The sequence below is a fragment of the Suricata suricatta genome, chromosome 4 (genome assembly GCF_006229205.1).
Source record: "Suricata suricatta isolate VVHF042 chromosome 4, meerkat_22Aug2017_6uvM2_HiC, whole genome shotgun sequence".
Taxonomy (NCBI): Eukaryota; Metazoa; Chordata; class Mammalia; order Carnivora; family Herpestidae; genus Suricata; species Suricata suricatta.
In genome coordinates this window covers 129,025,382-129,053,053 of record NC_043703.1, presented here as the reverse complement: position 1 = coordinate 129,053,053, position 27,672 = coordinate 129,025,382, and the positions used below count along the sequence as shown (strand labels likewise).

General features: G+C 43.1%; 1 protein-coding gene and 1 pseudogene across 1 annotated transcript; both read left to right on the top strand.

The window, feature by feature from the left end:
* Positions 1 to 438: 438 nt before the first annotated feature.
* POLR1B (RNA polymerase I subunit B) lies at positions 439 to 27,672 on the top strand. Its single transcript, XM_029937802.1, has 15 exons — positions 439 to 715; positions 5,088 to 5,255; positions 5,513 to 5,659; positions 7,072 to 7,204; positions 8,545 to 8,681; positions 9,436 to 9,659; positions 10,425 to 10,596; positions 11,777 to 11,948; positions 13,084 to 13,365; positions 14,247 to 14,380; positions 18,491 to 18,661; positions 19,270 to 19,426; positions 22,363 to 22,559; positions 24,648 to 24,901; positions 25,739 to 27,672. Exons 1-15 carry the CDS (start codon positions 539 to 541, stop codon positions 26,619 to 26,621), a joined length of 3,408 nt encoding a protein of 1,135 aa, XP_029793662.1. The 5' UTR covers positions 439 to 538; the 3' UTR covers positions 26,622 to 27,672.
* LOC115290388 lies at positions 1,915 to 2,493 on the top strand (annotated as a pseudogene).

Genomic DNA, 27,672 nt, shown 5'->3' with positions numbered 1-27,672 from the left:
CCCCTCCTCCAATCTAGATGTGGGGAGGGGGTAGCGAGGGGGGAGCACGCCTTCCCCATCACAGGGAAGAGTCTTCACGACTTCAGAGTAGGGTAGCGATGGCAGTCTGGTGCCCAACATCTGCTTTTTTCCTGAAGCCAAGGTCAGAATGAGGCATCAGGATCGGAAAACGATCAAGGGGAATAGGACGGGAATGAATTTCTGAAGACAGGTCTCCTCAGGGCCTAATTGACAGTGCGAATAAAAGCGGAACAGGTCACACGCTAAACGGGGCGCAGAGCTGGCGTGAAGGCGATTTCTGCCTTCCTTCCGCGGAGGGGGAAATGGGTGGGGCGACCACACTCTGCCTCTGTACAGTTTTACACCGGCCCGTTCACTCCAAGGTTTAGGTTTCAAGTCGACCCGGGAAAAGCGAAGAGCCGAGGTCCAGCGGAACCAGAAGAACTACATTTCCCAGCAGGCCGTGGGCACCAGGGCGCCAGTCTTCCTTTCCGGCGCGTGCGGAGCCGTGGCTGGCTCCCGGTGTGCAGGAGGACACATGGATCCCGCTGGCCGGTGGCAGAGCCTGCCCAAGGGGCCTAGCTTAAAGCATTTAACTGACCCGTCTTATGGGATCCCGCGGGAGCAGCAAAAGCCAGCTTTGCAGGATCTGACGCGGGCGCATGTCGAGTCCTTCAACTACGCTGTGCGCGAGGGACTCAGCCATGCGGTGCAGGTGAGCGCAGGGTCCTCCCAGGCTGCAGTCAGCTCTGCGTTCTCCGGTGCCACTTGCTCCGGCGAGGCCCGAGACGAGGCAGAACTCGAGAGGGCCAGAGGAGTAGGACCCCGCGGGCTGGAGGGGGCGGGGGCGATGCAGGTTTGGCGAGGGGTGCGGGGTAGATCCAGGAGGCGGGGTGAGTGGGGCACTGGCCTTGGGTAATGGTCCCAGAGAGATGACTGGGACCATCACAGTATTAATCCCAAATAGTTCTCCTTGATCGCGCCAGGCTCAGCGGATGCTTACTGGCACTTGTAATCTAGTCGACTGGGGAGAGTACTAGATGTATTTGTGACTTCTGGATTTGTGATTGGAACCTTAGTGTTCTGTAGGCCAGTAGTGTCTGAGTGAAGGAAGTGCCCTGTGGTGGGTGTGCTTCCCAGCCATTCACGCCGCACACGCTTTCATGTCACTGGAAGTTTTACCTTTCCCAGACTTAACCAGAAAAGGTTCTGAACTTATTTGAACATAGACTGTACTGTGTGAGGTCATCCCTCCACAGCTTTCTTAGCTTTAAAGGGAGAAACTATTGGGCACCTGCTCTGAATTAGGTAGGTGTTGAGGAAGATACAAATGAGGCCTAACAGGGAGATTGAGTAGTAGTAACACTTAATGAACGTTAAGTGATTTGATTGATCTAAAGGATGTGGTAGCAGAGTTCAAGTAAAGATGGTGGGGGGAGGTCTCGTTTGATTAGCATCCCTGGTGTCTCCAGGCAGTGGGCTCTGAGGGAGCCAGTAATATTTAGACTGGAGGTTCTCAAACTGTTTGGTCCCAGGACCCCCTTCCACTCTTAAAATTCTTGAGTGGCCCTAATGAGCGTTCTTGATCAGTATTTACCCTGTTAGAAATAAAAATTGAGAAATTTTAAAAATACAAATTCATTTAAAAGATAAACCAATGATATACATTAACATTTTTATTAAAAATATTTTGGAGGAGGGGCGCCTGGGTGGCTCAGTAAGTTAAATGTCCAACTTTGGCTCAGGTCTTGTTCTGAGGTCCGTGAGTTTGAGGCCCATGTCAGGTTCTGTGCTGACAGCTCAGAGCCTGGAGCCTGTTTTGGATTCTGTGTCTCCCTCTCTCTCTGTACCTCCCCTGCTCACACTCGTCTCTCTTTCTAAAAAATAAATCAGCATTAAAAAAAAATGGGGGGCATGAAGGTGAAGTTGGTGGTGGCCAGGGCACAGGTTCTGGTAGTCTGATGGCTGTAAAGGGCCGCTGGGACCGGGGTGCCATTGGGTGCACAGACAGTCTCCCACATTACCAAGGACATGCTCCAGGGCACTATCCCAAGATCCCAGAAGAGCAAACAGGCCACCACTGCCAAGAAGTATAATACATGGGTGCAAGACTACTAGCCGTACCCGGATGATGGCATGGGGTATGACAATTATTAGAAGCTCCCAGATGGCTTGCTTACAGCAGGAGAGGGGTCCATGGTCTGACTGGGACCCCCTTCCTCCCTGACCTGAGATTGAACTGGGGTGAACCGATGCACTGGGACCTTGACATGTATATCAGCAACATTCCCCCCACGTCTGTTTCCTGGAATCTCATGTGTACTCAACTCTTGAGCTTCATGGCCTTTGTGCTGTTCGTGTTTCGGGTTGTGGAAACTTACCCACCTACCAGTCCGTGGTGTCAAAACAGTAGCCTTATAATAATTTGTACCTGGATTGAGGCATGATCCCGCCAGAGAGCCTGCTGAGCTGGTGGTTCCTTATGAGATCTGAAGAAGCTTTGTCAGCTTGGTGCCCCCTAAGTGACTCCCTTATTTCTAGAGATTTAACCTGAATGAAATCCCTAATAAAACTTAGTGCTGTGGTTAAAAAAAATTTTTTAGAACACCAGGGTGGCTCAGTCAGGCATCCGACTTTGGCTCAGGTCATGATCACATGGCTTGTGAGTTCGAGCCCCACGTTGGGCTCTGTGCTGAGTTCAGAGCCTGAAGCCTGCTTTTGATTCTGTGTCTCTGTCTCTCTCTACCCCTCCCCAGTTCATACTCTGTCTCTCCCTCTCTCTCTTTTTTTTTTAATGTTTTATTTATTTTTGATACAGAGAGAGACAGAGCATGAGAGGGGGAAGGGCAGAGAGAGAAGGAGACACAGCACAGGAAGCAGGCTCCAGGCTCTGAGCTAGCTGTCAGCACAGAGCCTGACGTGGGGCTCGAACCCACGAACGTGAGATCTGACCTGAGCCGAAGCCGGAGGCTTAACCGACTGAGCCACCCAGGCGCCCCTCTGTCTCTCTCTCTTAAAAATTAATAACATTACATTTTTTTCTAGAGCAAAATAATTAATAGGTAAATGGTAATTTTGCATATCTTTTGAATGCCTGGCTTGTTAGAAGACAGCTGGATTTGCATTTCTGCTTCTGTATTCAGTCTCTTGTGATATGTTATTTTGATTGAAGTACATGTAGAAAGTGTGGTCAGGGCAGATGATGATGTTGCAACTTAGTGTTGTATCAGAATAGTGTATGAAAATGTTGTTACATAGAACAGTAAAGTAAATGACTAACATTTATAAAGTCAAGGGAAAGATAACCTTTGTCATATTTTGGTTTATTTACAGTTTGCCCAGTTTGGGGGGGATGGGGGCGGACTCTTCATTCTGTGAGTTTAAATTGATAAATCTCACAGTCATCTTTTCAGAATACATTTAATTTCATTATTCAGGAATTCATATTTAAAAAATTATTTTTAACATTTTATTTTTGAGAGACAGAGTGAGATAGAGCGCAAACAGAGTAGGGGCAGAGAGAGAAGGAGACACAGAATCTGAAGCAGGCTCCAGGCTCTGAAGCATTCAGCACAGAGCCCAGTTCGGGGCTCGAACCCACGACCTGTGAGATCATGACCTGAGCTGAAGTTGGACACTTAACCGTCTGAGCCACCCAGGCGCCCCAATATTTGTGAATTGCCTACTTACTAAAATTTATCCGTAACCCACAAATCAGTATGTATCACCATGTGCAGAGTGGTGAAAATTTTGAATTGCCCAGTGCATACTGCCTCAACTGAGGCCCAAGAAGTTGATGCTCTATTTCTTATTTCAAGTTCTTATGCTATAAATAAGTATCCTTTTCGAAGTCTCTCCAATTTTTCTCATTCTGGTGCTTTTGTTGGTGATTTCTCTCTTTAAAATAGCCCTCAAGTGTAGTTGTTCAAATGCTGTTTAATGTTCTAAGTGCAAAAAGGTTGTGATGTACCCCTTAAGAGAAAATATGTGTTAAATAACCTTGTTCAGTAGTGAGTTAGTGTTGTTGGCTGTGAGTTCAGTGTTAATGAATAAGTAATATGTATTAAGTAAGGTGTCTTTAATTAGAAATGCACAAAGAACAAGGTTACGTATTGATCAGTTGACAAAGTGTGATCAGAGACTCACAGGAATCTGTTTGTTATTTCCCCTAAGAACAGTTCTGTGTTTGTGACAACTTAATAGACTGTAACCATCTCAAATAACAAGATTGTATTGCAATAGAGGTAGTACAGCTATAACTTGAGAAAGTGAATCTCCTGATCTCCCTTTTGAAACGTAATGCTTCATCCTTAAATAAAAAACACATTAAAATTTTATTTTAGAATAAAATACTCAATTCTAAAACAATACCAGCTTTAGATAAAATTTGAAAATCTAGAAAAGGTCACTTGAGCGGACACGTGGGTGGAGAACCTTCTTTGTGTTCCTGGCTCCATTTCTGACATTCTGGTCCTAACGCTAAGGCTAGGAGGTTGTTCGTAGTTAATACGTAGGAGAGCCCAGCGATGCCCCTTCCTCAGAACAGGAGAGCTTCCCCAGGGAGTGGGGCTGAGAAACAGCTATTGCAGAACGGGAGGAGCCGCCGTGGCCACCACCTGCCTGCGTGGCTCTGGTTTCGGTGTGAGACTACCATGGAATGAAATGTACAAATACCAGCCTAAAGAATGGCATTCGAGTGTCCAGTCCTAAACCAGGAGGATGTTTCCGTATTCTTGCCTGTTGGGAGCAGTCCCATCTGCCTTGCTGTGCATATTGCAGGTACCAGGTACAATAGAGAAGTCAGGCACTTGGTTCAGAGAACAGTTTTTTTCTGTACCCAGCTGTACGCTAGAGCCTACTACGAATGTGCCATGTAGCAGACACTCACAGTCGGAATCAGTTCTTTATAGTTGTAGGTACTTAGTGAGGGGATGAGCAGACCGGGTGTTGTTTTAATTGTCTTTTTAGAAATGTTGCGTTTGGCATTATGGGCATCAGTGCTTGTAGAGCACGTGAGCTTTGGAGGAATCTTGGAGAAAGAGGGCCTTGGAAATGGCAAGCAGTTGACAGTGTGAATTGTATTTCAGGCTATACCTCCCTTTGAATTCGCTTTCAAAGATGAGCGGATCTCTCTTACTATTGTGGACGCTGTCATCAGTCCGCCCATGGTTCCAAAAGGAAACATCTGCAAAGAGCTCAATATTTATCCAGCAGAATGTCGGGGCCGGAGGAGTACATACCGGGGCAAGTTGACAGTGAGTACAAGTGACCGCACGTATGTGACTCTTAGGCTGCTGTACGTTTTTGAGAGTAAGGCTGGTGCCTAATAAAACTTATGCCAGAATTCTGCTTTCTCAGTACTGCCATTTAAAGATCCCATTTTTTAAATCTAAAGGGTAAAATCATCTACTTGATGGTCCTTTTTACTCTTTTAAATTACTTAACTTGTTTTTGTAGATCCAGGCAGTTTCTTTTTATTATTAAGTAATTTTCTTCTCTCATTTTCATTTAGGCTGACATCAGCTGGGCAGTGAATGGAATCTCAAAAGGCATCATTAAACAGTTCCTTGGTTATGTTCCCATCATGGTGAAGTCCAAGCTTTGCAACTTATACAACCTTCCTCCAAAAGCCCTCATTGAGCACCATGAAGAAGCAGAGGTAATTGTGGGGATCCCGGTGATGGTAGGTAGAAAAGGCCCGAGGTGGGAGTGAGAAGATAGAACCTTGGCAGTGGAAGTCGTATTTTCTTCGTTTCAAGGTCTGGATAGTAACATGGGGCCCGATATCTTTTGTGCTGCGTACTTCACAGGCTCAGATGAGTCTCACATGAGACAGTGCATGAAACATGGCCGTACAGTCAAGAATATTATTGATACGGGGGAAGAACTGGTAGGTTTTTCTCTACTTTCCTTCATGGTACACATTCCGTATATAATTTCCGTATGAGATGCTTGCTTTACCAACAGTAAGATTCTGTGAGCATATTGAATTGCTTCCTGTACCTCTCCTTCGGCACTTTCCTCATCTGCTGTAGGTGGTTTTGCTGTATTGACTTGAAGTGATCAAGAAGTGTAGACTCTGCCTGCAGTAGGGAGACTGTGTTTTGTGATGGGATGAGAGTTGTGGTGTCAGATCTGGGTTTGACACCCAACGGCTCCACTTACCAGTTACGTGGCTTTGGGAACTTCCATCTTTCTGAGCCTCAGTTTCCTTTACTGGGCATAATAACTGTGCCGCTTCTTGTTCTGAGGTTTGTGTGTGCCGGTAACATAGAGCACCTAGCGTGACATACCTGCTTTGTAGGATCGATGTGTAGTAGCTCTTTTTTACAGAAATGTGATACCGGAGGGGCACCTGGGTGGCTCAGTCACTTAAGCATCTGTTGGTTTCAGTTCAGGTCATGATCTCACAGTTTATGGGTTTGAGCCCCACATCGGGCTCTGTGCTGACAGTGTGGAGCTTGCTTGAAAATCTCTCTCTCTCTCCCTCTCTGTCTGCTCCTCCTTTGCCCATTCTCTCCCTCTCTCTCTTTCTCTCTCTCTCTCAAAAATAAATAAATAAGCATGAAAAACATTGTTCTAATTAAAAAAAAAAAGAATGTGATACCAGAGCTATGAAAAACAGTTTCCTCTTCAGCTAGTCTGAATTTCTGGTTTCCAGAGTTTTTGTACAAAGTTTTTTAACTTATTTTGGGAACCATATTCACCTGGAAGCAAAATGGCTATTATCCCTTACTTCTTTCAAGTAAGATTTTTTTTTATTATTCTTTTTTTTTTAAATATCATTTGAAGACCAATAATTTTTGGGGGACAGAAAGGCAACTTAGGTCGAGCCTGTCCATTAGAGGAAAGTACCCTGATCCTTCCATACTTTTCTGCCAGGTCCCTAGAACCTTTTTAATGTACTTGAGAAGCCTGTCACTTCACACACTGACAGTTTCCATGAAGTTTCCCAGGGATCTGTAGCGCCTTCCGCCTCTGTGTGCCTCTTCTGCACGTGGCGCTGCGTCTGGCAGTTAGCTTCACGGAGACGGTGGTTCTTTAACAAATTATAATTCATCTGTTTGGCAGGAAATGGGAGGCTATTTTATAATCAATGGCATTGAAAAAGTCATCCGAATGTTAATTATGCCTCGGAGAAATTTCCCCATTGCAATGGTAAGACCAAAATGGAAAAGCAGAGGGCCTGGCTATACTCAGTATGGTAAGTTGTAGTGACTGTTGGAATGTTCTTTTAGAAAAGTTTTGTTTTTCTAGTAGACATTTCTGTTAAGTTAGTAAGCATTTTGTAGTGCGAAGCCTACTTTCTATTGTGTTTAATTTTTTTCATGTTGAAAGAACATAAATATGGGGCACGAAGGTGGCTCAGTCGGTTAAGCATCTGACTTTAGCTCAGGTCACAGTCTCATGGTTCGTGGGTTAAAGCCCCATGTTGGGCTCTGTGCTGACAGCTCAGAGCCTGCTTTGGATTCTCTGTCTCCTGCTCTCTCTGTCTTGGAAAAATACATAATAAACATTTAACAAAAAAGAAAGAAAGAACACATGTACTCATGTTCTTATTTATGAAGATGAAGGCTGACCTGACTTAACTAGAGGTGGGTATAGGCCTCAAAAGTCTTCTGGTGTAGGTTTCCTCTTCCATGGCATTCCTCTTGGGGTCCCTGGCTGACAGCCACCTGGCCTCTGAGTACTCTCTGTGACAGAGCCTGGCTTTAAAAACAAATTATTTTTGATGTTTATTTATTTTTGAGAGTGACAGAGCTGAGCAGGGGAGGGGTAGAGAGAGGGAGGCACAGAATCTGAAGCAGGCTCCAGGCTCTGAGCTGTCAGCACAGAGCCTGACGTGGGACTCGAACTCAAGGACCATGAGATCATGACTTGAGCCAAAGCCAGACATCCAACCGACTTAACCATCCAGGCGTCTGAGCCCAGCTTTATAAGACAACCTTTTGTGTTCTTGGGTAACCCTGCAAGTGAATAATTTGTTCTTATAATTGAGCTAAAAATTGGCCTCTAATGATGGCCATATACTATGCCTAGAATGATAGCATCTCAGCAAGTCAGAATGGCTAGTCATGTATTCTTTTGCATCGCTGATGCAGAATGTTTTAGCAATCTTTGTTTAAAGCTGAAACAAACTTAAAATCTAAAATTCTGCTTTTCTCCATTTGAACTCTTGGATCAAGCCATTTTCTCTTGATCAGATTCCACAGAGTACAGATGATACAAAGTGCTATATGATCAGGCTCTGCAGGGTGCTAGCAAAATAACGTGTTATAACACATGGACCCTGCTCTAGAAGGAAACTTTGAAGTTTCATTAAATTTGTAGCTTCAGTTACTTGTAGTGGTTTTCAGCCCGGGGAAACTGCGCACCCTAAGGGACATTTGGCAAGGTCTGGAGACGCTTTTGCTTGCCAGTCTTGGCTAACCTTGGTGATTTGGCTCTATTTTTAAAGAGGGTCAAAAATAATTTAGGAAGAAAATAATGATCAAAGCAATGATGGTAATACTTAGCTTTTGACTTTCTGCTGTGTTTCAACAGGAGTTTCAATGCACTGTGTGAGGGAGGAGCATTCTGCTGTCAACATGAACCTTCACTACCTGGAAAATGGCACGGTTATGTTGAACTTCATTTATCGGAAAGAGCTGTTTTTTCTTCCTTTGGGATTTGCACTGAAGGTGTGACTTAATGAATATATTTCTTTTGCTCTGAAGAGACTCAGTGGAGGTCACATTCCATGCAGAATCCTCTCCCTAGGGGAGTTGACCCGCACTAGCTGTGCACTGCTCCATACCAAATTCCCCAAAATGCAGTGGCTCAAAATGTCAGTATAACATTTCTTTCTCACTATTTCTGTGGTCAGGAATTTGGAAGTGGCTAGGATTGGGGGCACTTGTGCCTTGGGGTCTCTGAGGGTTGCAGTGAGATGTCAGCAGGGGCCGCAGTCATTTAGAAGGCCAGCCCAAGGCCGGAGGATCCACTTCCAAGGGGGCCACTTGTGGCCGGCAAGGCAGTGCGGGCCGGTGCAGGAGGTCCTAGCTCCTGAGCACGTGGGCCTTTCCACAGGCTGCCTGACGCGGCTGTCTTCCCCGAGAGGGTTACCAAGAGAGCGAGGGGCAGCCGCAGTCCCTCTTGTGATCTGTTTTTGAAAGTCACACAGCAACTTTTTCTCCACATTGTCTTAGTCACGCAGGCCACTGCTGATCGAGGGTGGGAGGAGGCTCTACCAGGCTGGGACTACCACAAGGCGAGGATGACGGGGGCCATCTCTCTGTCTCCTTATCGTACAAGCCATGCCTTGTTTTAGAGAGTTCATTTTGTTTTGCCAGAAGTGGAGTGCTGATTTTTTCTTAGAGAAATAGAACGGCTAAACTTGTTTAGCTATTACTGCGATTAAAAAGAAAGCCTTTTTTCCTTATTTCTCTATTCTAGGCACTTGTCAGCTTCTCTGATTACCAGATTTTTCAGGAGCTCATCAAAGGCAAAGAGGAGGACTCTTTCTTTAGGAACTCCGTTTCCCAGATGTTAAGGATCGTAACGGAAGAGGGTTGTTCCACCCAAAAACAGGTCCTCAGCTATCTAGGTGAACGCTTCAGAGTGAAGCTCAGCCTCCCTGACTGGTATCCAAATGAACAGGCTGCGGAGTTTCTGTTTGAGTATGTGCTTTTGCCTACGCGGTGTTTGTGGGGCGGGAGGTGTCAGTGGCTCTTCGCGCGGGTTGCAGCTGGGGCTGTGAGTCATCTGGGAATCAGGGTGGACCTGGGGTAGCATTTCGGTCTAAGGAAGCAGGGCCTAGCTCTGTTCCTCTGGCCATCCCCACCTTGCTTTCTATAGTAGTTACGTTCTATTTCATTGTACTTTTAAACTTTTATTTTGAAACAACTCCAGACTTCAGAACTGCTGCAAAAATAGTACCATGGACAGTGACGTTCACTAGTTGTTACCGTTTTTATTACGTTTGCTCTCTTAATTTCTTGTTATGTAGATCAGCCTTTTTTTTCCTGTAACATTTAAAAGTTGTGGACATCCTGTTCCGTGAGTTCCCCAAGGCAGCTAAAGGCACTGTTACATCACCACTGGACAGCTACAGGCTCTGTCCAGCACGTAGGCATGGGTCACATGCTGAGCACCTGAATGGCCAGTGCCACTGAGAAACTGAATCCTTAATTTTATTTAATTTTCATTAATTTAAGTTTAAATAGCCACATACTGCTTGTCATGCCATTGAGGTCCAGCACAGCTCTAGATGCTGTGATTATGTGCTGTCCTTTTGCTAATGTTGCCAGTAGAGATGAAAAGCAGTTGTTTCCAAAAATGAGTAAGAACTTTTAAGTTAACAGCAATTGGGAACCTTGGTTCGTAGGACATCGAGTTCCAGGAGCAGCTCAGTGGTTTTAAGCTTTGCTTTCTATTTTTGACAGCCAGTGCATCTGTATCCACCTGAAATCCAGTACTGAAAAGTTTTACATGCTCTGTCTCATGACCCGGAAGCTCTTCGCTTTGGCCAAAGGAGAGTGCATGGAGGAGAACCCTGATAGTTTAGTGAACCAAGAAGTCCTCACCCCTGGGCAGCTCTTCCTTATGTTTCTGAAGGTAAGCGCTTGCTGCTGACACCTCTGGGCCAGTCGACCTTCTTGTGGAAGGGTAGGATGGTGTCTGGTGGCACTGTTTTCTGCATATTTCCAATTTGTAGTTTTGGCGCTTTACATAGTCTGCCTTTTTAACTTTTTTCTTTGTTTAGCAGTAAGGGATTTAATCAAAGATCTTAAGTTTACACCACATTCAGAAATTTCTTTAATATTTCTTGGAGGTTAAATAAAGGCAACATCAAATCTTGGTCATAATGTTAATGATGACACGTAACTGGCCTAATGTGTGTGATTTCCGTGCTTTTATACCAGCTCTTTTTTTTAATGTTTTTACTTATTTTTGAGAGAGAGAGAGAGACAGCTCGAGCAGGTTAGAGTCAGAGGGAGAGAGGGAGACACAGAATCTGAAGCAGGCTCCAGGCTCTGAGCTGTCAGCACAGAGCCCGACGTGGGGCTCGAACCCACAAATGCGAGATCATGACCTGAGCCGAAGTCGGACACTTAACCGACTGAGCCACCCTGGGCCCCAGTGAAAAACTTTTCTAACGCCAAAGCAAATGGGATTTTTGCTTTTTTTCTTCTTTTTTGTATTTTTTAATTTAAGAGAGAGAGTGCCCAAGTGGGGATGGGGAAGGTCAGAGGGGAGAGAGAAAGAGAGAGAAAATCTCAAACAGAGCCCAACTTGGGGCTCGATCCCACAACCCTGAGATCATGACCTAAGCTGAAATCAAGATTTCAACACTCAACTGACTGAGCCACCCAGGTGCCACCCTCTGCCCACCCGAGTGTGGATGATCTTGACTGGGAGTAGTTTTGCCCCATCCCAAGGGACATTTGACTGTGCCTGGAGACATTTTTCATTGTCACAGCTTGGGGGGTGCTACTGGCACCCAGTGGGTCAGGGCCAGGGATGCCGCTAAACATCCGCGTGCACAGCCTCACCACAAAGCCAAAATGTCAGTGGTGCTGAGGCTGAGAAACCCTGATCTACAGGAGTTTGTAGCTTCTGCCTGAACTAGACTAAGTGCACTGGAAGGCTGGTTTTCAGGTTTGTAGGACAGACGTTCTCCATGACAAATGTATAAAGTGGTGGGCCTTTGTCGTGGACGTGGGATTGTTGTGTGGGAATAAGTATGAAATGTGAATAATGTAAATGTAATAGTTTAAATTTTCTTTTATTTCAGGAAAAAATGGAAGCTTGGTTAGTGTCTATAAAAATAGCTCTAGACAAGAGGGCTCAGAAGGCCAATGTGTCCATAAACACTGAAAATTTGATGAAGATTTTTAATATGGGAACAGACCTTACAAAGCCGTTTGAATATCTTTTTGCTACTGGGAATCTGCGTTCGAAAACAGGTGAAATTAAATAGATTGGCTTCATTTAGGTACAGTTTTAAAGCTGTTTGCTCAGTGTGGATTTATATATTGCTGAGAGAGGTTCTCTTTAAAAGTGAACTTATCCCTTCGGGCACCTGGGTGGTTAAGTTGGTTAAGCGTCCGACTCTTGATCTCAGCTCATGAGTTGATCTTGATCTCAGGGCATGAGTTCAAGACCCACGTGGAGCTCTGTGCTAGGTGTGAAACCTACCTAAAAAACAAAGAAATAGCCTTTAAATCTGATAAATATGTGTCAATATTAAGGGCTTGAGACATCTGTAGAGCTTAAATCCACTTCTTACCATCACATGCATCTCTGTGCCTCCTTTCACAGTACTAAAGACGGCTCCGATCTGTGAGGAACTGTTACTGAGAAAGATAGTCTAGGGGGATGTAGACACATGCCCGTCCCTAAACCAGGTGCATCAGAAAGGCCTGAGAAACTTAAGTGGCCATTGAGGGCCCAGAAATATGCTGGGGTTTTAGGGTTTTTTAATGTTTTTTATTTATTTTTGAGAGAGAGAGAGAGAGACAGCATGAGCAGAGAAAGGTCAGAGAGAGAGGAGACACAGAATTCGAAGCAGGCTCCAGGTTCTGAGCTGTCAGCACAGAGCTTGACAGGGCCTCGAACCCACAAACTGTGAAATCATGACCTGAGCCGAAGTCGGACGCTTAACCAACTGAGCAACTGAGGCGCCCTGGGTTGTTATTGTTTCTTTGTTTTTTTTGTTTGTTTGGTTGGTTTTGTTTTTTAAACAGATGGTACCAATGCAGATATTTTTAGGACTAACAACTTCTTACATATTATCCAACCCTCTCTGATGATCCCATTTAGTTACTTGCTGTTTCATAGTCATTTAACATTTCCCGCAGGAGATAGTAGTAGAGGAGAGAAGAAACCAGTGGGGCTAATATGATTTGGGAAATGTGGGAGGGATTTACAAAACTCGTAGTAAAAAGGCAGTAAATCCCTCCCACTCATCAGCGCTAATAAACTTGATAATAACTCACTGTGATTTATAGTGTGCTCTGAGATTTCGTTTCAGAGTCTCAAATCAAAATAGACGTGTTTTTTAAGTTTAGCCTGTTTTTGAATGACTTTTGTTTTATTAAGGTCTTGGCTTCCTGCAAGATTCTGGACTTTGTGTCGTGGCTGATAAGCTGAACTTCATACGCTATCTCTCCCATTTCCGCTGTGTGCACAGAGGGGCTGATTTTGCCAAGATGAGGACCACCACGGTACGCAGGCTGCTGCCGGAGTCCTGGGGTTTCCTGTGTCCCGTGCACACCCCAGACGGGGAGCCCTGCGGCCTGATGAACCACCTGACTGCTGTGTGCGAGGTCGTCACGCAGCTTGTATATACGGCGTCTATTCCAGCGTTGCTGTGCAGCTTGGGTATGTGATGCACAGCAGTAAACAGTCTTCTTTGGGTGTTGACAGGTATCAAGTTACGCTTCTTCGGGACCTGAGCAGAGAATTTCTGCAAGAATTCTGTTTGCTCTTCAGTGCAGGAGGCGGGCTGGTTTCTTGGCTCTTCTGTAGGTCAGGTGCATTTTTTCTTTGAAATGAGAATGAAGGAGAAATGCTATAGTTTTATTTTATTTTTTGCAAAAACAGAGATGTCAAGGTGTTTTAAATAAAGCAACATTCAGCATTAACATTCAGCAATATCAGAAATAACATTTTGGGTCACTCCCTGCATCTGGTGGCTTGACCACTGCGTCTCTTAGTAGGAAGCAGTGTCGTTTGCAGGAGGACCATTAAGAAGAGATTGTCCAGTAGTCTGTACCCTGATGTCATAAGAGACAAAGCCTTTGTTCTGGGGGCCTCGCCGCTGTTGTCTCTGCTTTGACCGCATGTCCTGGAATGACCACAAAAGCACCACTAGTCTCGATGCTGGGGTTACAGATGCATTTTAGCAAGAAGGCAAATTCACAGGTGTGGAATCCACAAATAAGGAGGACCAAATGTCGTTAGGGTTGGGGGGGGACGTTAGTCTATTTACATGGTTCAAATCAAAACATAGAAGACAGCAGAAAGCCTTTCTTCTACCCTTGTCCCCCAGCTGCTGTCCTCCAGCACCGCCAGAGTCACCAGTTTCCTGTTCGTTCTTGCCAAGAGGGCTTAGAAACACACAAGCAATATAAAAAACATTCTGGTTGGAAGGCAAGATCCCTAGATCCCTAAGATGATGAAGCAGTTGTTGAGCCCAGCTGAACGGAATATGTGACGTAGGAGAAAGCTGGTGTGAGCATTCGGTCTGTTCACTTCCCCAGGGGTCACCCCAGTTGATGGAGCTCCACTTCGGCCGTACAGCCAGTGCTACCCTGTCCTGCTGGACGGCGTCGTGGTTGGCTGGGTGGACAAGGACCTTGCTCCTGGCGTGGCAGATTCTCTCCGGTGCTTTAAGGTGATCCTGCGTCTTTGTGAATTGTTCTGTCCCTTACTTCTAGGTGGTCTGTCCTTTTCTTGTTTTTGAGGTAGCCCCAGGGCAGCGTCGAATGGCCAGGGGATCTGGAGGCCAGAAGCTAATTCCAAAAGTGCCTCTACATTTCCTGTAGTGTCACGGTCTTGTCTTGTGCTGGCCTCAGAGGTTGGGGTCAGTGACAGATACTTTGACCTACGTGCATGTTTTGGCAGTTTCATCGAGGCCCTGGTCTGCTAATCTTACAAAGTTTTAACTTTTTTTGTTTTGTTAATACGACTGGAATAGAGGGGGCCTCAAAATATGTTCTTTATATTTCAAGTAATATTAAACATATGCAAGGTATAAGTCACACGCTGGGTGTGAAAGTGTATTTTTATTTTTTTATTATTATAAAACAAATTTTTTAAAGTTTATTTATTTTTGAGAGAGAGAGCAAGGAGGGGGGCGGTGCAGAGAGGGAGAGAAAGAATCCCAAGCAGACTCTGCACTCTCAGCACAGAGCCCGATGTGGGGCTCAAACTCACGAACCACGAGGCCATGATTTAAGCCTAAACCAAGAGTCAGATGCTTAACCGACTGAGCCGCCCAGGCACCCCTTGAAAGTGTTTTTTAAGGGTGCCTGAGTGGCTCAGTCGGTTAAGCATCCAACTTCGGCTCAGGTCATGATCTCGCAGCTCGGGAGTTCGAGCCCAGCATCAGGATCTGTGCTGACAGCTCAGAGCCTGAAGCCTGCTTTGGATTCTGTGTCTCCCTCTCTCTCTGCCCCTCCCCTGCTCATTCTCTCTCTCTCTCAAAAATAAGTAAAACAAACAAAAGTCAAATAGAATGACATTCTTCGACTAACTTATATCTGGATTTTTTCCTAACAAGAGTCTTGTTATGAGATATTGCCACCATCAAATGTATTCTTCCTGAGAACAAGGACTTTTTCTCCTTAATAACCCCAGTACGCTTGTCATCATCAGGGAAGGTCAGGGTGGGGGAGTCCACGGCTGACACTCAGATTATGCAGATTGTCTCAGGAATGTCCTCCATAGCAATTTTTTTTCCATCCTGCTTTGGGACCTAGTCCAGCATCGTGCATTACATGTAATTATCATGTTTCTTTAGTCTCCTTTAATCTTGAACATCCCCTCAGCCTTTCGTGTCTTGCCTTTTTTTAAAAAAACTACAGGCTAGTTATTGTATAGTTATCCTTTATTTACGTTGGTATGTAGCTTTCGGATGATGAAATTCAGGATATTCTTTCAAGAGGCACATGATGTTGGGGTGCCTGGGTGGCTCAGTCGGTTAAGTGTCCGACTTCAGCTCAGGTCATGATTTCCCAGATTCAGATTCTGTGTCTCCCTCTTTCTCTGCCCCTTTCCCACTCATTTTCTCTCTCTCTCTCTCAAATAAATAAACATTAAAAAAAATTTAAAAAAAAAAGAGGCACATGATGTTGACTTGTCCCACAACTAGTGATGTTAATTATGATCACCTTACGGTTGTATTCTCTAAGTTGATCCACTGTGCTGTTTCGGATTTTCTGTGTAATTAGTGATTTGTGGAGAGATGTTTAGAGGAAGCTATGTGAAAGCCTCATCACGTTTTTACCTGTCAGTTGGTGAACTTTTTGCAGAATTACTACTATTCTCTCGGAGAGTCTTTCCTGAGGGAGTGATTACTGTGATGGCTGCCCCGTGATCGTCCTAGCTCCGTCGTTCCTTCCGTGTTTGGAGTTGCTGTTTTGTAGGGTTTTCCTTTCTCTTCCATTTGTTTGTTTATTCACATCAGCATAGATTTATAGATGCCTGTTTTATTTCATGAGTCATCTGTTGCTTCTTTTGATGCTCAAATTGTATCTGATTTCACTTTTCCCAGAGGTCTCTGTGGTTTTGTTTTCTTTATAAATTCATATAACAGAATTTACCATGGTAACCATTTTTAAGTGTATATAGTTCAGTGGCATTAAGTATGTTTGTTGTGGAGCCGTTACCCTTTCCATCTCCTGGATCTTCCATCATCCCAAACTGAAACTCTACTCCTTCAGCAGGAGCTCCCCATTTCCTCCCTCCCTGGTCACCACTGGTCTACTTTTCTTCATGAGCTTTGACTTTGCTAGATGCTGCATGTAAGTGGAATCATACAGGATTTGTCCCTCTGTGTCTGGCTTATTTCACTTAGCATAATGTTTCAAAGTTCATCCATGTTGTAGCCTGTGTCAGAACTTCGTTCCTTTGTGGAGCACCTGGCTGGCTCAGTCTGAAGAGCATGTGACTCGATCTCAGAGTCATGAGTTTGAACCCTACGTTGGCTGTAAAGATTACATATAGAAATAAAAATAATTTCATTCCTTTTTAAGACTGAAGAATGTTCCATTGGGTATACTACCACATTTTGTTTATCCATTCATTCATTGATGGACACTTAGCTTGCTTCCACATTTTGTTTTTTTTTTAAGTTTATTTATTTACTTTGAGTTTCAGAGGTGAAGGACAAAGGGGAGTGAGTGGAGAGAAAATTCTAAGCAGGCTCTGGGCTGAAAATGTGAAGCCCAATGCAGGATCCGATCCCATAAACTGTGAGATCATAACCTGAGCTGAAATCAGGAGTCAGATGCCTAACCAGCTGAGCCACCCAGGCGCCCCAGGTTGCCCCCACCCTTTGGCTGTCATGAATAAGGCTGCTGTGAACAGCAGCTGTTTGAGTCCCTGCTTTCGGTCCTTAGGGGTGTGTGCCTACAATGAGAATTGCTGGATCGTATGGTAATTCTGTATTTTGTTTTTTGATGTTCAGAGGAAAATCTGTAGTATTTTCCTTTTGATATACTAAGTGTATTATATTAATTTATTCCCTGATAATCATCATTCTCTAATAATTGTGATGAATAATGAATCCTAAGTTCCTGGAATAAATCCCACTTGGTCATGGCATATCATTTTCTTAGTATTTAAGAAATACCGATTAAATAATAAAAATGTATTTTTTTAATAGAAATGTGTTTCTGCTTTATAAAAGAATTAGAAAGTTTTCCTTTGTTTTCAGTGCCCTGGAAAGTTCGTGGTTATCTGGGGATAACATTGGGTTATCTGGTCCCAAATCTGCTAGAATTCACCTGTGAAACCATCTGGTTCTAGGGCTTTCTTTGGGGGTAGTTTCTAGATATCTTTATTTCTAATATGGAAATCGATCATCTTTATTTAAAAAGGCTTTCTACCTCTATCGAGGTCTGTTTTGGTACTGTGCATTTTATCCATTTCATCTTGATTTTTAAAAGTTTTTTTGTTGTTATTTATTTTTGAGACAGAGAGAACACAAACCAGGGAGGGGCAGAGAGAGAGGGAGACACAGAATCTGAAACAGGCTCCAGGTTCTGTGCTGTCAGCCCAGAACTCAGTGCCGGGCTTAAAGTCATGGACCTTGAGATCATGACCTGAGCCGAAGCCGGACGCTTAACTGACTGAGCCACGCGCCCCTTTCATCTTGATTTCTTAGAGTAGACCCATGATTTTAAATTTTTGTTTCACTTTTTTCCCATTGTCATTTCTTACTCCATACATTTGTCTCCCACACACATAGTCTGCCAGCTTTTTTTCTTGGTTAGGTTAAGCAGGTTTGGTTTCTTGGTTAGGTAATACACATATGTATTTTTTAGAATATAGAATTTTGATTATTGCTTTGAACCTTTTTCAGTATTACACCTCATTAATTTCAGGTTTTATCTTTGTTATCTTGTGGGGGGGGTTGTGTATCTTTCTGTCTGTCTGTCTGCCTTCCTCCCTCCCTTCCTTGCCTTTGTATTAAGAATTTAATCCATTTAGGGGAGCCTGGTTGGTGGCGCAGTTGGTTGAGCATCCAACTCTTGATTTTGGCTTAGATCATGATCCCAGGCTCTTCTTTTTTCCTTCTTTAATGTTTGTTTATATTTGAGAGAAAGAGAGACAGATACGAGTGGGGGAGGAGCAGACAGAGATAGCATCCGAAGCAGGCTCCAGGCTCTGAGCTGTCAGCACAGAGGCCAGTGACAGGCTCAGACCCACAAACTATGAGATCATGACCCCAGATGCCCCACATCACTTCTTAATTGAACTCTCTTTTTGTTGAAAACAGGTGTTGAGAGAAAAAAGAATTCCTCCCTGGATGGAGGTGGCCCTCATCCCCATGACAGGAAAACCGAGTCTGTACCCAGGGTTGTTCCTGTTTACCACTCCTTGTAGACTGGTGCGGCCTGTGCAGAACTTGGAATTAGGCAAAGAGGAACTAATCGGAACTATGGAACAGGTACACAGAGCATCGTGTTGGTGTCTGAACATGCTCGTGTGGTACACGGATTTTTCAGACTTAATCACTACTGTTCTTTAAAAATGGTAGTGCTATTTGGTAACAATCAGGCATTTAAAAGAAAATCAGAACTTACCTCTGCCTCCTGTGATGAGCACGAAGCTGTTTTCACATTTTCCTCTGTCCACTTGCCATCGACCGAGAGGGTCAGTGGTCATATTAGCTGCCTTCCCATCCTGTCCAGCTCCTTTGCACCTGGCTCTGCCTCAGGTGGTGAGGTGGCAAAATTCCACTAGACTCACTCGCCACCTTTGCCTGCATCTTTGCAGATGCAAAACTGTGGGCTTTGTGCTACCTAAAAATGTCTTTCTTCCTGTCTTCCACAGTTGGACCAGGGTGGATTTCGAATGAAATGGGTCAGGCAAGCAATATTTCTAACTGGAAGCTTCCCCATGCTTCCCAGTGGATCCTGTCTGTGTTCATAACGTTAAGGTGGGGAAGGTTTTCGTTCAAGGCTCTGAGTCCTAACCTCTGAGAGATGGGAAGAGTTAATATGCCAGCAGTCAGTTACTTTGCGCCTTGAATTCCTCGCCCTTCCTTTTTTCCAGATCTTCATGAACATTGCCATCTTTGAGGATGAGGTTTTGGCTGGAGTTACCACTCACCAGGAGCTCTTCCCTCACAGCCTGCTGAGTGTGATCGCCAACTTCATCCCCTTCTCTGATCACAACCAGAGTCCTCGGAACATGTACCAGTGCCAGATGGGTAGGAGGGAGTGGGGGGTGGCAGTATTGACTCAGAAGAAAATGCTTGTAACTTTTTTATTTTGAAATACTTTTCAAATTCAGAGAAAACTTGCAAGAATGGTACAAAGAATCCCTGTAAATCCTTTATCTAGATTCTGTTAACATTTTGTCCCATCTGCCCTGGTTTCCATTTGAAGGTAAGTTACAAACACAATTCCCCTTTACCCCTAAATATTTCATTGTGTTATTTCTTAACAGCAAGGATGTTCGCTTACATAACCTAGGGCAAGCATTAAAATCCAGAAATTTAACATTGATGTTACTATACTATTTTATAGTCCTTACTCAAATTTTGACTGATTGTCCCAAAAATAAGGTGTTTTTTTTCTGCGTAGCACCTAGTCCAGGATAATAAATTGCATTTAGTTGTCATATCTCTTTAGTCTTTTAAATTAGATCCTTCGCCATTGTCATTTTTAACATTAATGTTTTTGAACCAAAAGATAATTTATTTTGTAGAGTGTTTGTCAATTTGGATTTGTTTGCGGTCTTGTGCTTTGATTTTTGAAGGATACGAGCCCTGTGGTCCCCCACATCTTAATCACTTGCAGTGTCCTTCATTCTTGTCTGATTCAAGGTTCCATTGGGTGTAATATCTCTTGAGCCTGAAAAACTACCTTTAGCATTTTTCATGGTTTAAGGTGGCTGGCTACAAATCCTCTTAGTTTTTACTTCTCTGAAAATGTCTTTGTTTGATCTTCACGTGAAGGAAATAGACATGTAGTTCTGATTTGACACTTATGTCTGTTCAGCACTTACAAGGTATCGCACTGTCTCTTCTTGGTCTCTGTCATTTGTACTAGAAGTAAGTGGTTATATGTATGGTCGATTGCTTGTAAGTAATGTGTTTCTTTTCCCTGTCCTTAAGATTTTCAATTTATATTTGGTTTGTAGCAGATTGAGTATGATGTGCCTAGATATGATGTTCTTTGTGCTTGGAGTTTATTGGTCTTCTTAAATCTGTTCTAAAAGATTTAATTGGGGTGCCTGGGTGGCTCAGTCGATTAAGTGTCCAACTCTTGATTTTGGCTCAGGTCATCTCTGGGTCCTGAGATGAGCCCCAAAGCATTGGGCTCCACATGCTGGGCATGGAGCCTTCTTAAAATTCTCTCTCTCTCTCCCTCTCTCTCTCTTTCTCTCTCTCTCTCTCTCTCTCCCCCCCTCACTCCCTCTCTAACTCCCTCCCTCCCCACTCCCCCCAAAACCCACTCTCCCTGCTACCACTATCTCTCTAAAAAAAATAAATAATAAAAATTATAATCAAATTTGTAGTTTTTGCCATCAATTCTAAAAACACTTGCTTCTGCCCCATTCTCTCATACCTCTCCTGAGGTTTCAGTTATGCGTCATGTATATTAAACCTTTTGGTATTGTTCTATAAGTATTGGTTTATAATCTCTCTTTCCATCTTTTATTTCTCTTCAGATTGGATCATTTTATTGATCTATCATTAATTCCACTGACTTTTCATTCTATTTTAGATATTTAATTTTTCAGCCCAGCATTTCCATTTGTTTCTTTTTCATAGTTTCTATTTTCTCTGAGATTGTCATCTTCACTGTGAACTATTTTCCTTTGTGTTTTTGAGCATCGTTAGTAAAGGTTTTCAAAAATCATCATCTGCAAATTCTAACACCTGAGTCATCTCAGGATTCCTCTCCATTGATTACATTTTTCTTGAGTATGGGTTGTGTTTTCCTGTTCCCTTGTATTTTTAGTAATATTGGATCGTATCTGTGACATTTTGAATAATAGGTTTTAAAAACTGTGGGTTCTATTGTCCTTGGAAGAGATTGGCTTTTAGATTGAACTGGTAGATAGCTGAACACAGCAGTTGAAGTATGTTCTTTTAGCTTCTGGTGGGCTGCTTGGGTCTAACACATGTATGGTGTAGTCCAACAAGGATCTGGACTCAGTTTATACGCAGAATGTAAGGCTCTTCATGGTTCTTTCCTTTCAAAAATTTACCCCCTCACTTTGCAGTTACTGTTGTGTTCTGAACTCTGTTTCTTGTTTCCTTAAGCCACTAAGACTGTAGGTTTCTATCTAAGTTGTAGCCACGACAGTGACTGGACCATCAGGCAAAAACATTAAAAATTGAAAGAGCTAGTAGTTCACTCTCTTCCATTTCTTTTGAATTCCTCTCCAGTTTCTGACTCTCCAGTGCTTTCAGAGTGTGTGTGTGTGTGTGTGTGTGTGTGTGTGTGTGTGTGTCTTTGGTGGTGGTTTCTTGTTTTATATCGTTCCGGATCTTAATGTGCTGAGGTGTAGCTTTCTCTTACTGGAAGCTGGAAGTCTCCTTTTCTAGATTTTGAAATTCCACTATATGTGTATGCATACACATATTCTCTTAGAAATCATTTCGTTTCAGGTTGATTTCTCTGTAATGTGAAGTAGTATAAAGAAGAGTCTTACTTCCCTACCCTCTGTATCCTATACCCAGAATTAACAGATACTGACATTTTGCTCTGTGTGTGTAAGGAAGTAATCTAATTAGATAATAGTTACTGTCTCCTTTTCACCCCTTCTCTCCCCCAACTAGTAATATCCTATAATTTATATGCATCCTTTATTATCCTCTTTTTATGCTTCTCTTACATTATACACATGTCCATAAACTAGGAATGGAATTATCTGGGGTGTGTACATTAATCATATAATATTAAATGTCACTCCGTGCTTTTTCCCACTCGGCATTGTTTTCATAGTCTGGGTGCATAGATACATGTGGGTCTGCTTCATTTTCATGCTATGTACTAGTGTCCAGTGAGCAGAACCACCACGACTGATTTATTCATTCCCTGATGATGAATGTTTTATTGTTTCCAATTTTATATATGACCTTCATAATCAAGGGGTGGGAAGATGCTAAGGATTTTTTTTTTCCCTTTGTAGGGAAACAAACGATGGGCTTTCCACTTCTCACTTACCAAGCTCGATCAGATAATAAATTGTATCGTCTTCAGACTCCACAGAGCCCTTTAGTGAGACCATACATGTATGATTATTATGATATGGATAACTATCCAATTGGGACAAATGCCATCGTTGCTGTTATTTCGTACACTGGCTACGATATGGAAGATGCCATGGTAAGTTCTGTCAAGAGAATGTCATCTCGTTTCTTTTCATTTTAACTTTTTTGTTTACTGTGAGATTACTGAAGGATATTTGCATGTCCTGACATCGGAGTGTTCTGTTAAATGATGAATTCCCAGTCTCCATTGAAAATGCCCAGCCTTGAGGGATATTCACTAAATATTCAGATATGCGTATATCATGGATATTGGTGTGCATAGTGTGAGTAGATGTTTAGTGAATGTACTCTTGGATATATCTACCTTTCATATTCATTTTTTTAAGTTCATTTATTTTGTGCAAGAGAGTGGACACACATGTGAGTAGGGGAGGGGTAAAGAGAGAGAGGGAAAGAGAATCCCAAGCAGGCTCCATGCTATCAATGCAGAGCCTGATGTGGGGCTTGATCTCAAGAACTGTGAGATCATGACCTGAGCCATTGGCACAAAAATAGACACATAGACCAATGGAATAGAATAGAGAACCCAGAACTGGACCCACAAATGGATGGCCAATTAATCTTTAACAAAGCAAGAAAGAGTATCCAATGGAAAAAAGACAGCCTCTTTAGCAGGTGGTGCTGGGAGAACTGGACAGCAACATGCAGAAGAATGAAACTGGACTTCTTTCTTATACCATATACAAAAATAAACTCAAAATGGATGAAGGACCTAAATGTGAGACAGGAAACTGCCAAAACCCTAGAGAAGAAAGCAGGAGACAGCCTCCTTGACCTCAATTTCCTCCTCAACACATCCCCAAAGGCAAGGGAATCAAGAGCAAAAATGAACTATTGGGGCCTCATCAAGATAAAAAGCTTCTGCACAGCAAAGGAAACAATCAAGAAAACTAATAGGCAATCGATGGAATGGGAAAAGATAGTGGCAAATAGCATATCGGACAGATAAAGGACTAGTATCCAAAATCTATAAGGAACCAAACTCCACACCCGAAAAACAAATAATCCAGTAAATAAATGGGCAGAAGACATGAATAGACACTTCTGCAAAGAGGACATCCAGATGGCCAACAGACATATGAAACGATGCTCAGTGTCACTCATCATCAGGGAAACACAAATCAAAACCACACTGAAATACCACCTCACACCAGTCAGAGTGGCTAAAATGAACAAATCAAGAGACTATAGATGCTGGTGAGGATGTGGAGAGACGGGCACCCTCCTACACTGTTGGTGGGAATGTAAACTGGTGCAGCCGCTCTGGAAAACAGTGTGGAGGTTCCTCAAAAAACTATCGATAGAACTCCCTTATGACCCAGCAACAGCACTACTAGGGATTTACCCAAGGGATACAGAAGTGCTGATGCATAGGAGCACATGTACCCCAATGTTCATAGCAGCAATGTCAACAATAGCCAAATCATGGAAAGAGCCTAAATGTCCATCACCTGATGAGTAGATCAAGAAGATGTGGTTTATCGCTTCTCAGCCTTTTGGCTAAGATCAAGTGAAGACGATATGGTTTATCTATACAATGGAATACTACATGGCAATGAGAAAGAATGAAATTTGGCCATTTGTGGCAACATGGATGGACCTCAGGGGTGTCATGCTAAGCGAAATAAGTCAGGCGGAGAAGGACAGATACCATATGTTTTCACTCATAAGTCTAACAGGAGAAACTTAACAGAGGACCATGGGGAGGGGAAGGTAGGAAAAAGAGAGAGAGGGAGGGAGGCAAATCATGAGAGACTCTTGAATACTGAAAACAAACTGAGGGCTGAAGGGGGAGGGGGGAAGAGGATCGGGGGTGATGGACATGGAGGAAGGCACTTGTAGGGAAGCACACTGGGTGTTATATGGAAACCAACCTGACAATAAACTATAAAAAAAAGTATCCGATGCTTAACTGCCTGAGACACCAAGGTGCCCCTACCCTTTATATTTATGTATCATTAGGTCTGAAGCCATTTACAAATGTCTGGGTTTTAATAGTGTAGGGGACTTGGAAAATTTGGCATTTTAAAATTAGAATGCCAGTTATCATAAACCAAGTATTTAAACTCTAACTAGTTTTAATTTTGAAAATCCCTATTTGGCCTCAGTCTCTTAAATTAATGATTTTCTTTTTCCCTCATAGATTGTCAATAAGGCCTCCTGGGAACGAGGCTTTGCCCATGGAAGTGTCTACAAGTCTGAGTTCATAGATCTCTCTGAAAAAATTAAACAAGGAGATGATAGTCTGGTGTTTGGAGTCAAACCTGGTGATCCACGGATTTTGCAGAAGTTAGACGATGATGGGTTGCCATTTATCGGAGCACAGCTGCAGTATGGAGATCCGTACTACGGTTACCTGAACCTCAACACCGGGGAAAACTTTGTGATGTACTATAAGTAAGTTCGGATACCCAATGCTATTTTTTTTTAATTTTTTATGTTTTTATTTATTATTGAGACAGTAACAGTATGGGTGGGGGAGGGGCAAAGAGAGTGGGAGACACAGAATCCGAAGCAGGCTCCAGGCTCTGAGCTGTCAGCACAGAGCCCGATGTGGGGCTTGAGCCCACGAACCATGAGATCATGACCTGAGCCGAAGTTGGCTGCTTAACCAACTTAGCCACCCAGGCACCCCAACTTATTTCTATTTTTGTAAAGCCTGTTTCTCTGTGAAATTGCTGGTGGTCAGTGAATGTTATCTTTTAACAGGAGAATTCTGGAGAAGATAGAAGGGATGGTTTAATTCCTGACTCAGTCATACTGAATTGGCATTTCTTAAACGAGACAAAGTTCTGTGGCCTTTGTTTTTCTGCTTCTCTTGTCAGTCTCAACAGTTTGATAAGTTAGCTCTGATTTATTTCAAAACTATATTATTCAAACTTGATTATCTCTCTCATACGTTAGGAAATTCCCTAGGAATTTCCCTGTCAGTTGTGCCTTTTATTAAAATTAAAATTTTCTTAGCTTATTTTAGATATATAGGTCTTCATCATAGTTTTTCAGTTGCCTCTGTCACCGTTCTTTGTGATGAGCATAGTTCTGTAGTGAACGTAATTGGCAGCCCTGTTCGTAAATACTTGTAGGGACACCATCTCTATTTGTACTGGAGAGTAGAGGTGAGAATAAATTTTGCAAATATCCTATATGATGCACAAATTATATCAGTAAGACTTAAGTGTATTTATTAAGTTTAAGGAACATAGTTTGACCTCGTGTCTGCTTATTTTTTCCTAGGAGTAAAGAAAATTGCATTGTGGATAACATCAAAGTGTGTAGTAATGACACTGGCAATGGGAAATTCAAGTGTATTTGCATCACGATGAGAGTCCCTCGGAACCCAACTATCGGAGACAAATTCGCCAGTCGTCATGGGCAGAAGGGCATCTTGAGCAGGTTGTGGCCAGCTGAGGACATGCCGTTTACCGAGAGTGGGATGGTCCCAGACATTTTGTTCAATCCTCACGGCTTTCCCTCCCGCATGACCATTGGCATGTTAATTGAGAGCATGGCTGGGAAGTCTGCGGCTCTGCACGGTCTCTGCCATGATGCTACGCCCTTCACCTTTTCAGAGGAGAACTCAGCCCTAGAATACTTCGGTGAGATGTTGAAAGCTGCTGGCTACAACTTCTACGGCACCGAGAGGTTGTATAGTGGCATCAGTGGGCTAGAACTAGAAGCAGACATTTTCATAGGCGTGGTTTATTATCAGCGTTTACGCCACATGGTCTCAGACAAATTCCAGGTTAGAACGACGGGAGCCAGAGACAAAGTCACTAACCAGCCTATTGGGGGAAGAAACGTCCAGGGTGGAATCCGTTTTGGGGAAATGGAACGGGATGCTCTTTTAGCTCACGGTACGTCTTTTCTCCTTCATGACCGCCTCTTCAACTGTTCAGATCGATCGGTAGCGCACGTGTGTGTGGAGTGTGGTAGTTTACTCTCTCCACTGTTGGAGAAGCCACCCCCTTCTTGGTCTGCCATGCGCAACAGAAAGTACAACTGTACTTTGTGTAATCGCAGTGATACTATTGACACTGTTTCTGTGCCTTACGTTTTCAGGTATTTTGTAGCTGAACTGGCAGCTATGAACATCAAAGTGAAATTGGATGTCATTTAACTTGATGTGGCCTCTTGGGTTAGGAAAACTGTCAGATTAATATAAGATAGAACTTAGTACAATGACGATATTACTCGGTTACTCTGGAGTTTTTCTAAGGGTGTTAGAGTTTTTAACTAAGACCTAGCAACTAAGAATTCAGGATTTCTGAGTCTGTCCTGTATAAGAACTACTGAAGTTGAGTTTTAACACATTTGTTCAAAGTATGTTTAAAAAATGATACATTGGTAAGTAGAAGGATATACAGGGAAATCTTTCCGACCTCAGGTTCTTTGTATCCCATTTTCAGTAGGCAATGACCGTCAGACATTGCTCCAGCCAGAGCAGAGCAGTCCAGTACAAATATAATGCAAGCAATAGATGTAATTTTATATTTTTTTGTATCTACATTAAAGTAAAAACAAAAGGTGATCTTATTGAAGTATAATTGTTCTACAAAACTGCACTGTATTTAATGTATACAATCTGATGGGTTTGAACACATGCATACACCTGTGAAATGATCCTGATCACGGTAATAAACACCACTTCCACAAGATTCCTTGTGCCCTTCGGGGTCGTGTATGTTTGTTTTTGGTTAAACACTGAACTTGACATCCACCCTCTTAAATGCTTACGTGTACATTGTAGTATTGTTAACAGGCACAGCGTCATACAGCAGGTCCTACTATTCACTCGTCTTGTGTTTAAGTGGAATTGGACACCCATTCAACAGCAACTGCCCGTTCCCCTCTCCCACCAGCTCCTGGTGGCCATCATTCTAGTGAGTTTGACGAGATACTTCGTGTAAGTGAGGTCGTGTGGTATTTGTGCTTCTGTGACTGGCTTATTTCATTTAGCATAATGTCCTTCAGGTTTACCTGTGTTGCTGCATCTGGCAGAATATCTGAATAATATTCTGTGTTATGTATAAGGCACATTTTATCTGTTCATCTCTTCATGGACATTTAGATTGTTTCTGTATCTTAAGAAATGTTCATAGACTATATTTTATTTAATGTAATATAGTCAAAATGCCATTTCCACACGTAATAAACAATTTATTGAGATA

Coding starts and splice junctions, on each gene's coding strand:
- POLR1B (XM_029937802.1), top strand. CDS start 539: ATGGATCCCGCTGGCCGGTGGCAGAGCCTGCCCAAGGGGCCTAGCTTA. Junction 7,205..8,544: donor GCCTGGCTATACTCAGTATG/GTAAGTTGTAGT, acceptor GTGTTTCAACAG/GAGTTTCAATGCACTGTGTG. Junction 11,949..13,083: donor GAATCTGCGTTCGAAAACAG/GTGAAATTAAAT, acceptor TGTTTTATTAAG/GTCTTGGCTTCCTGCAAGAT.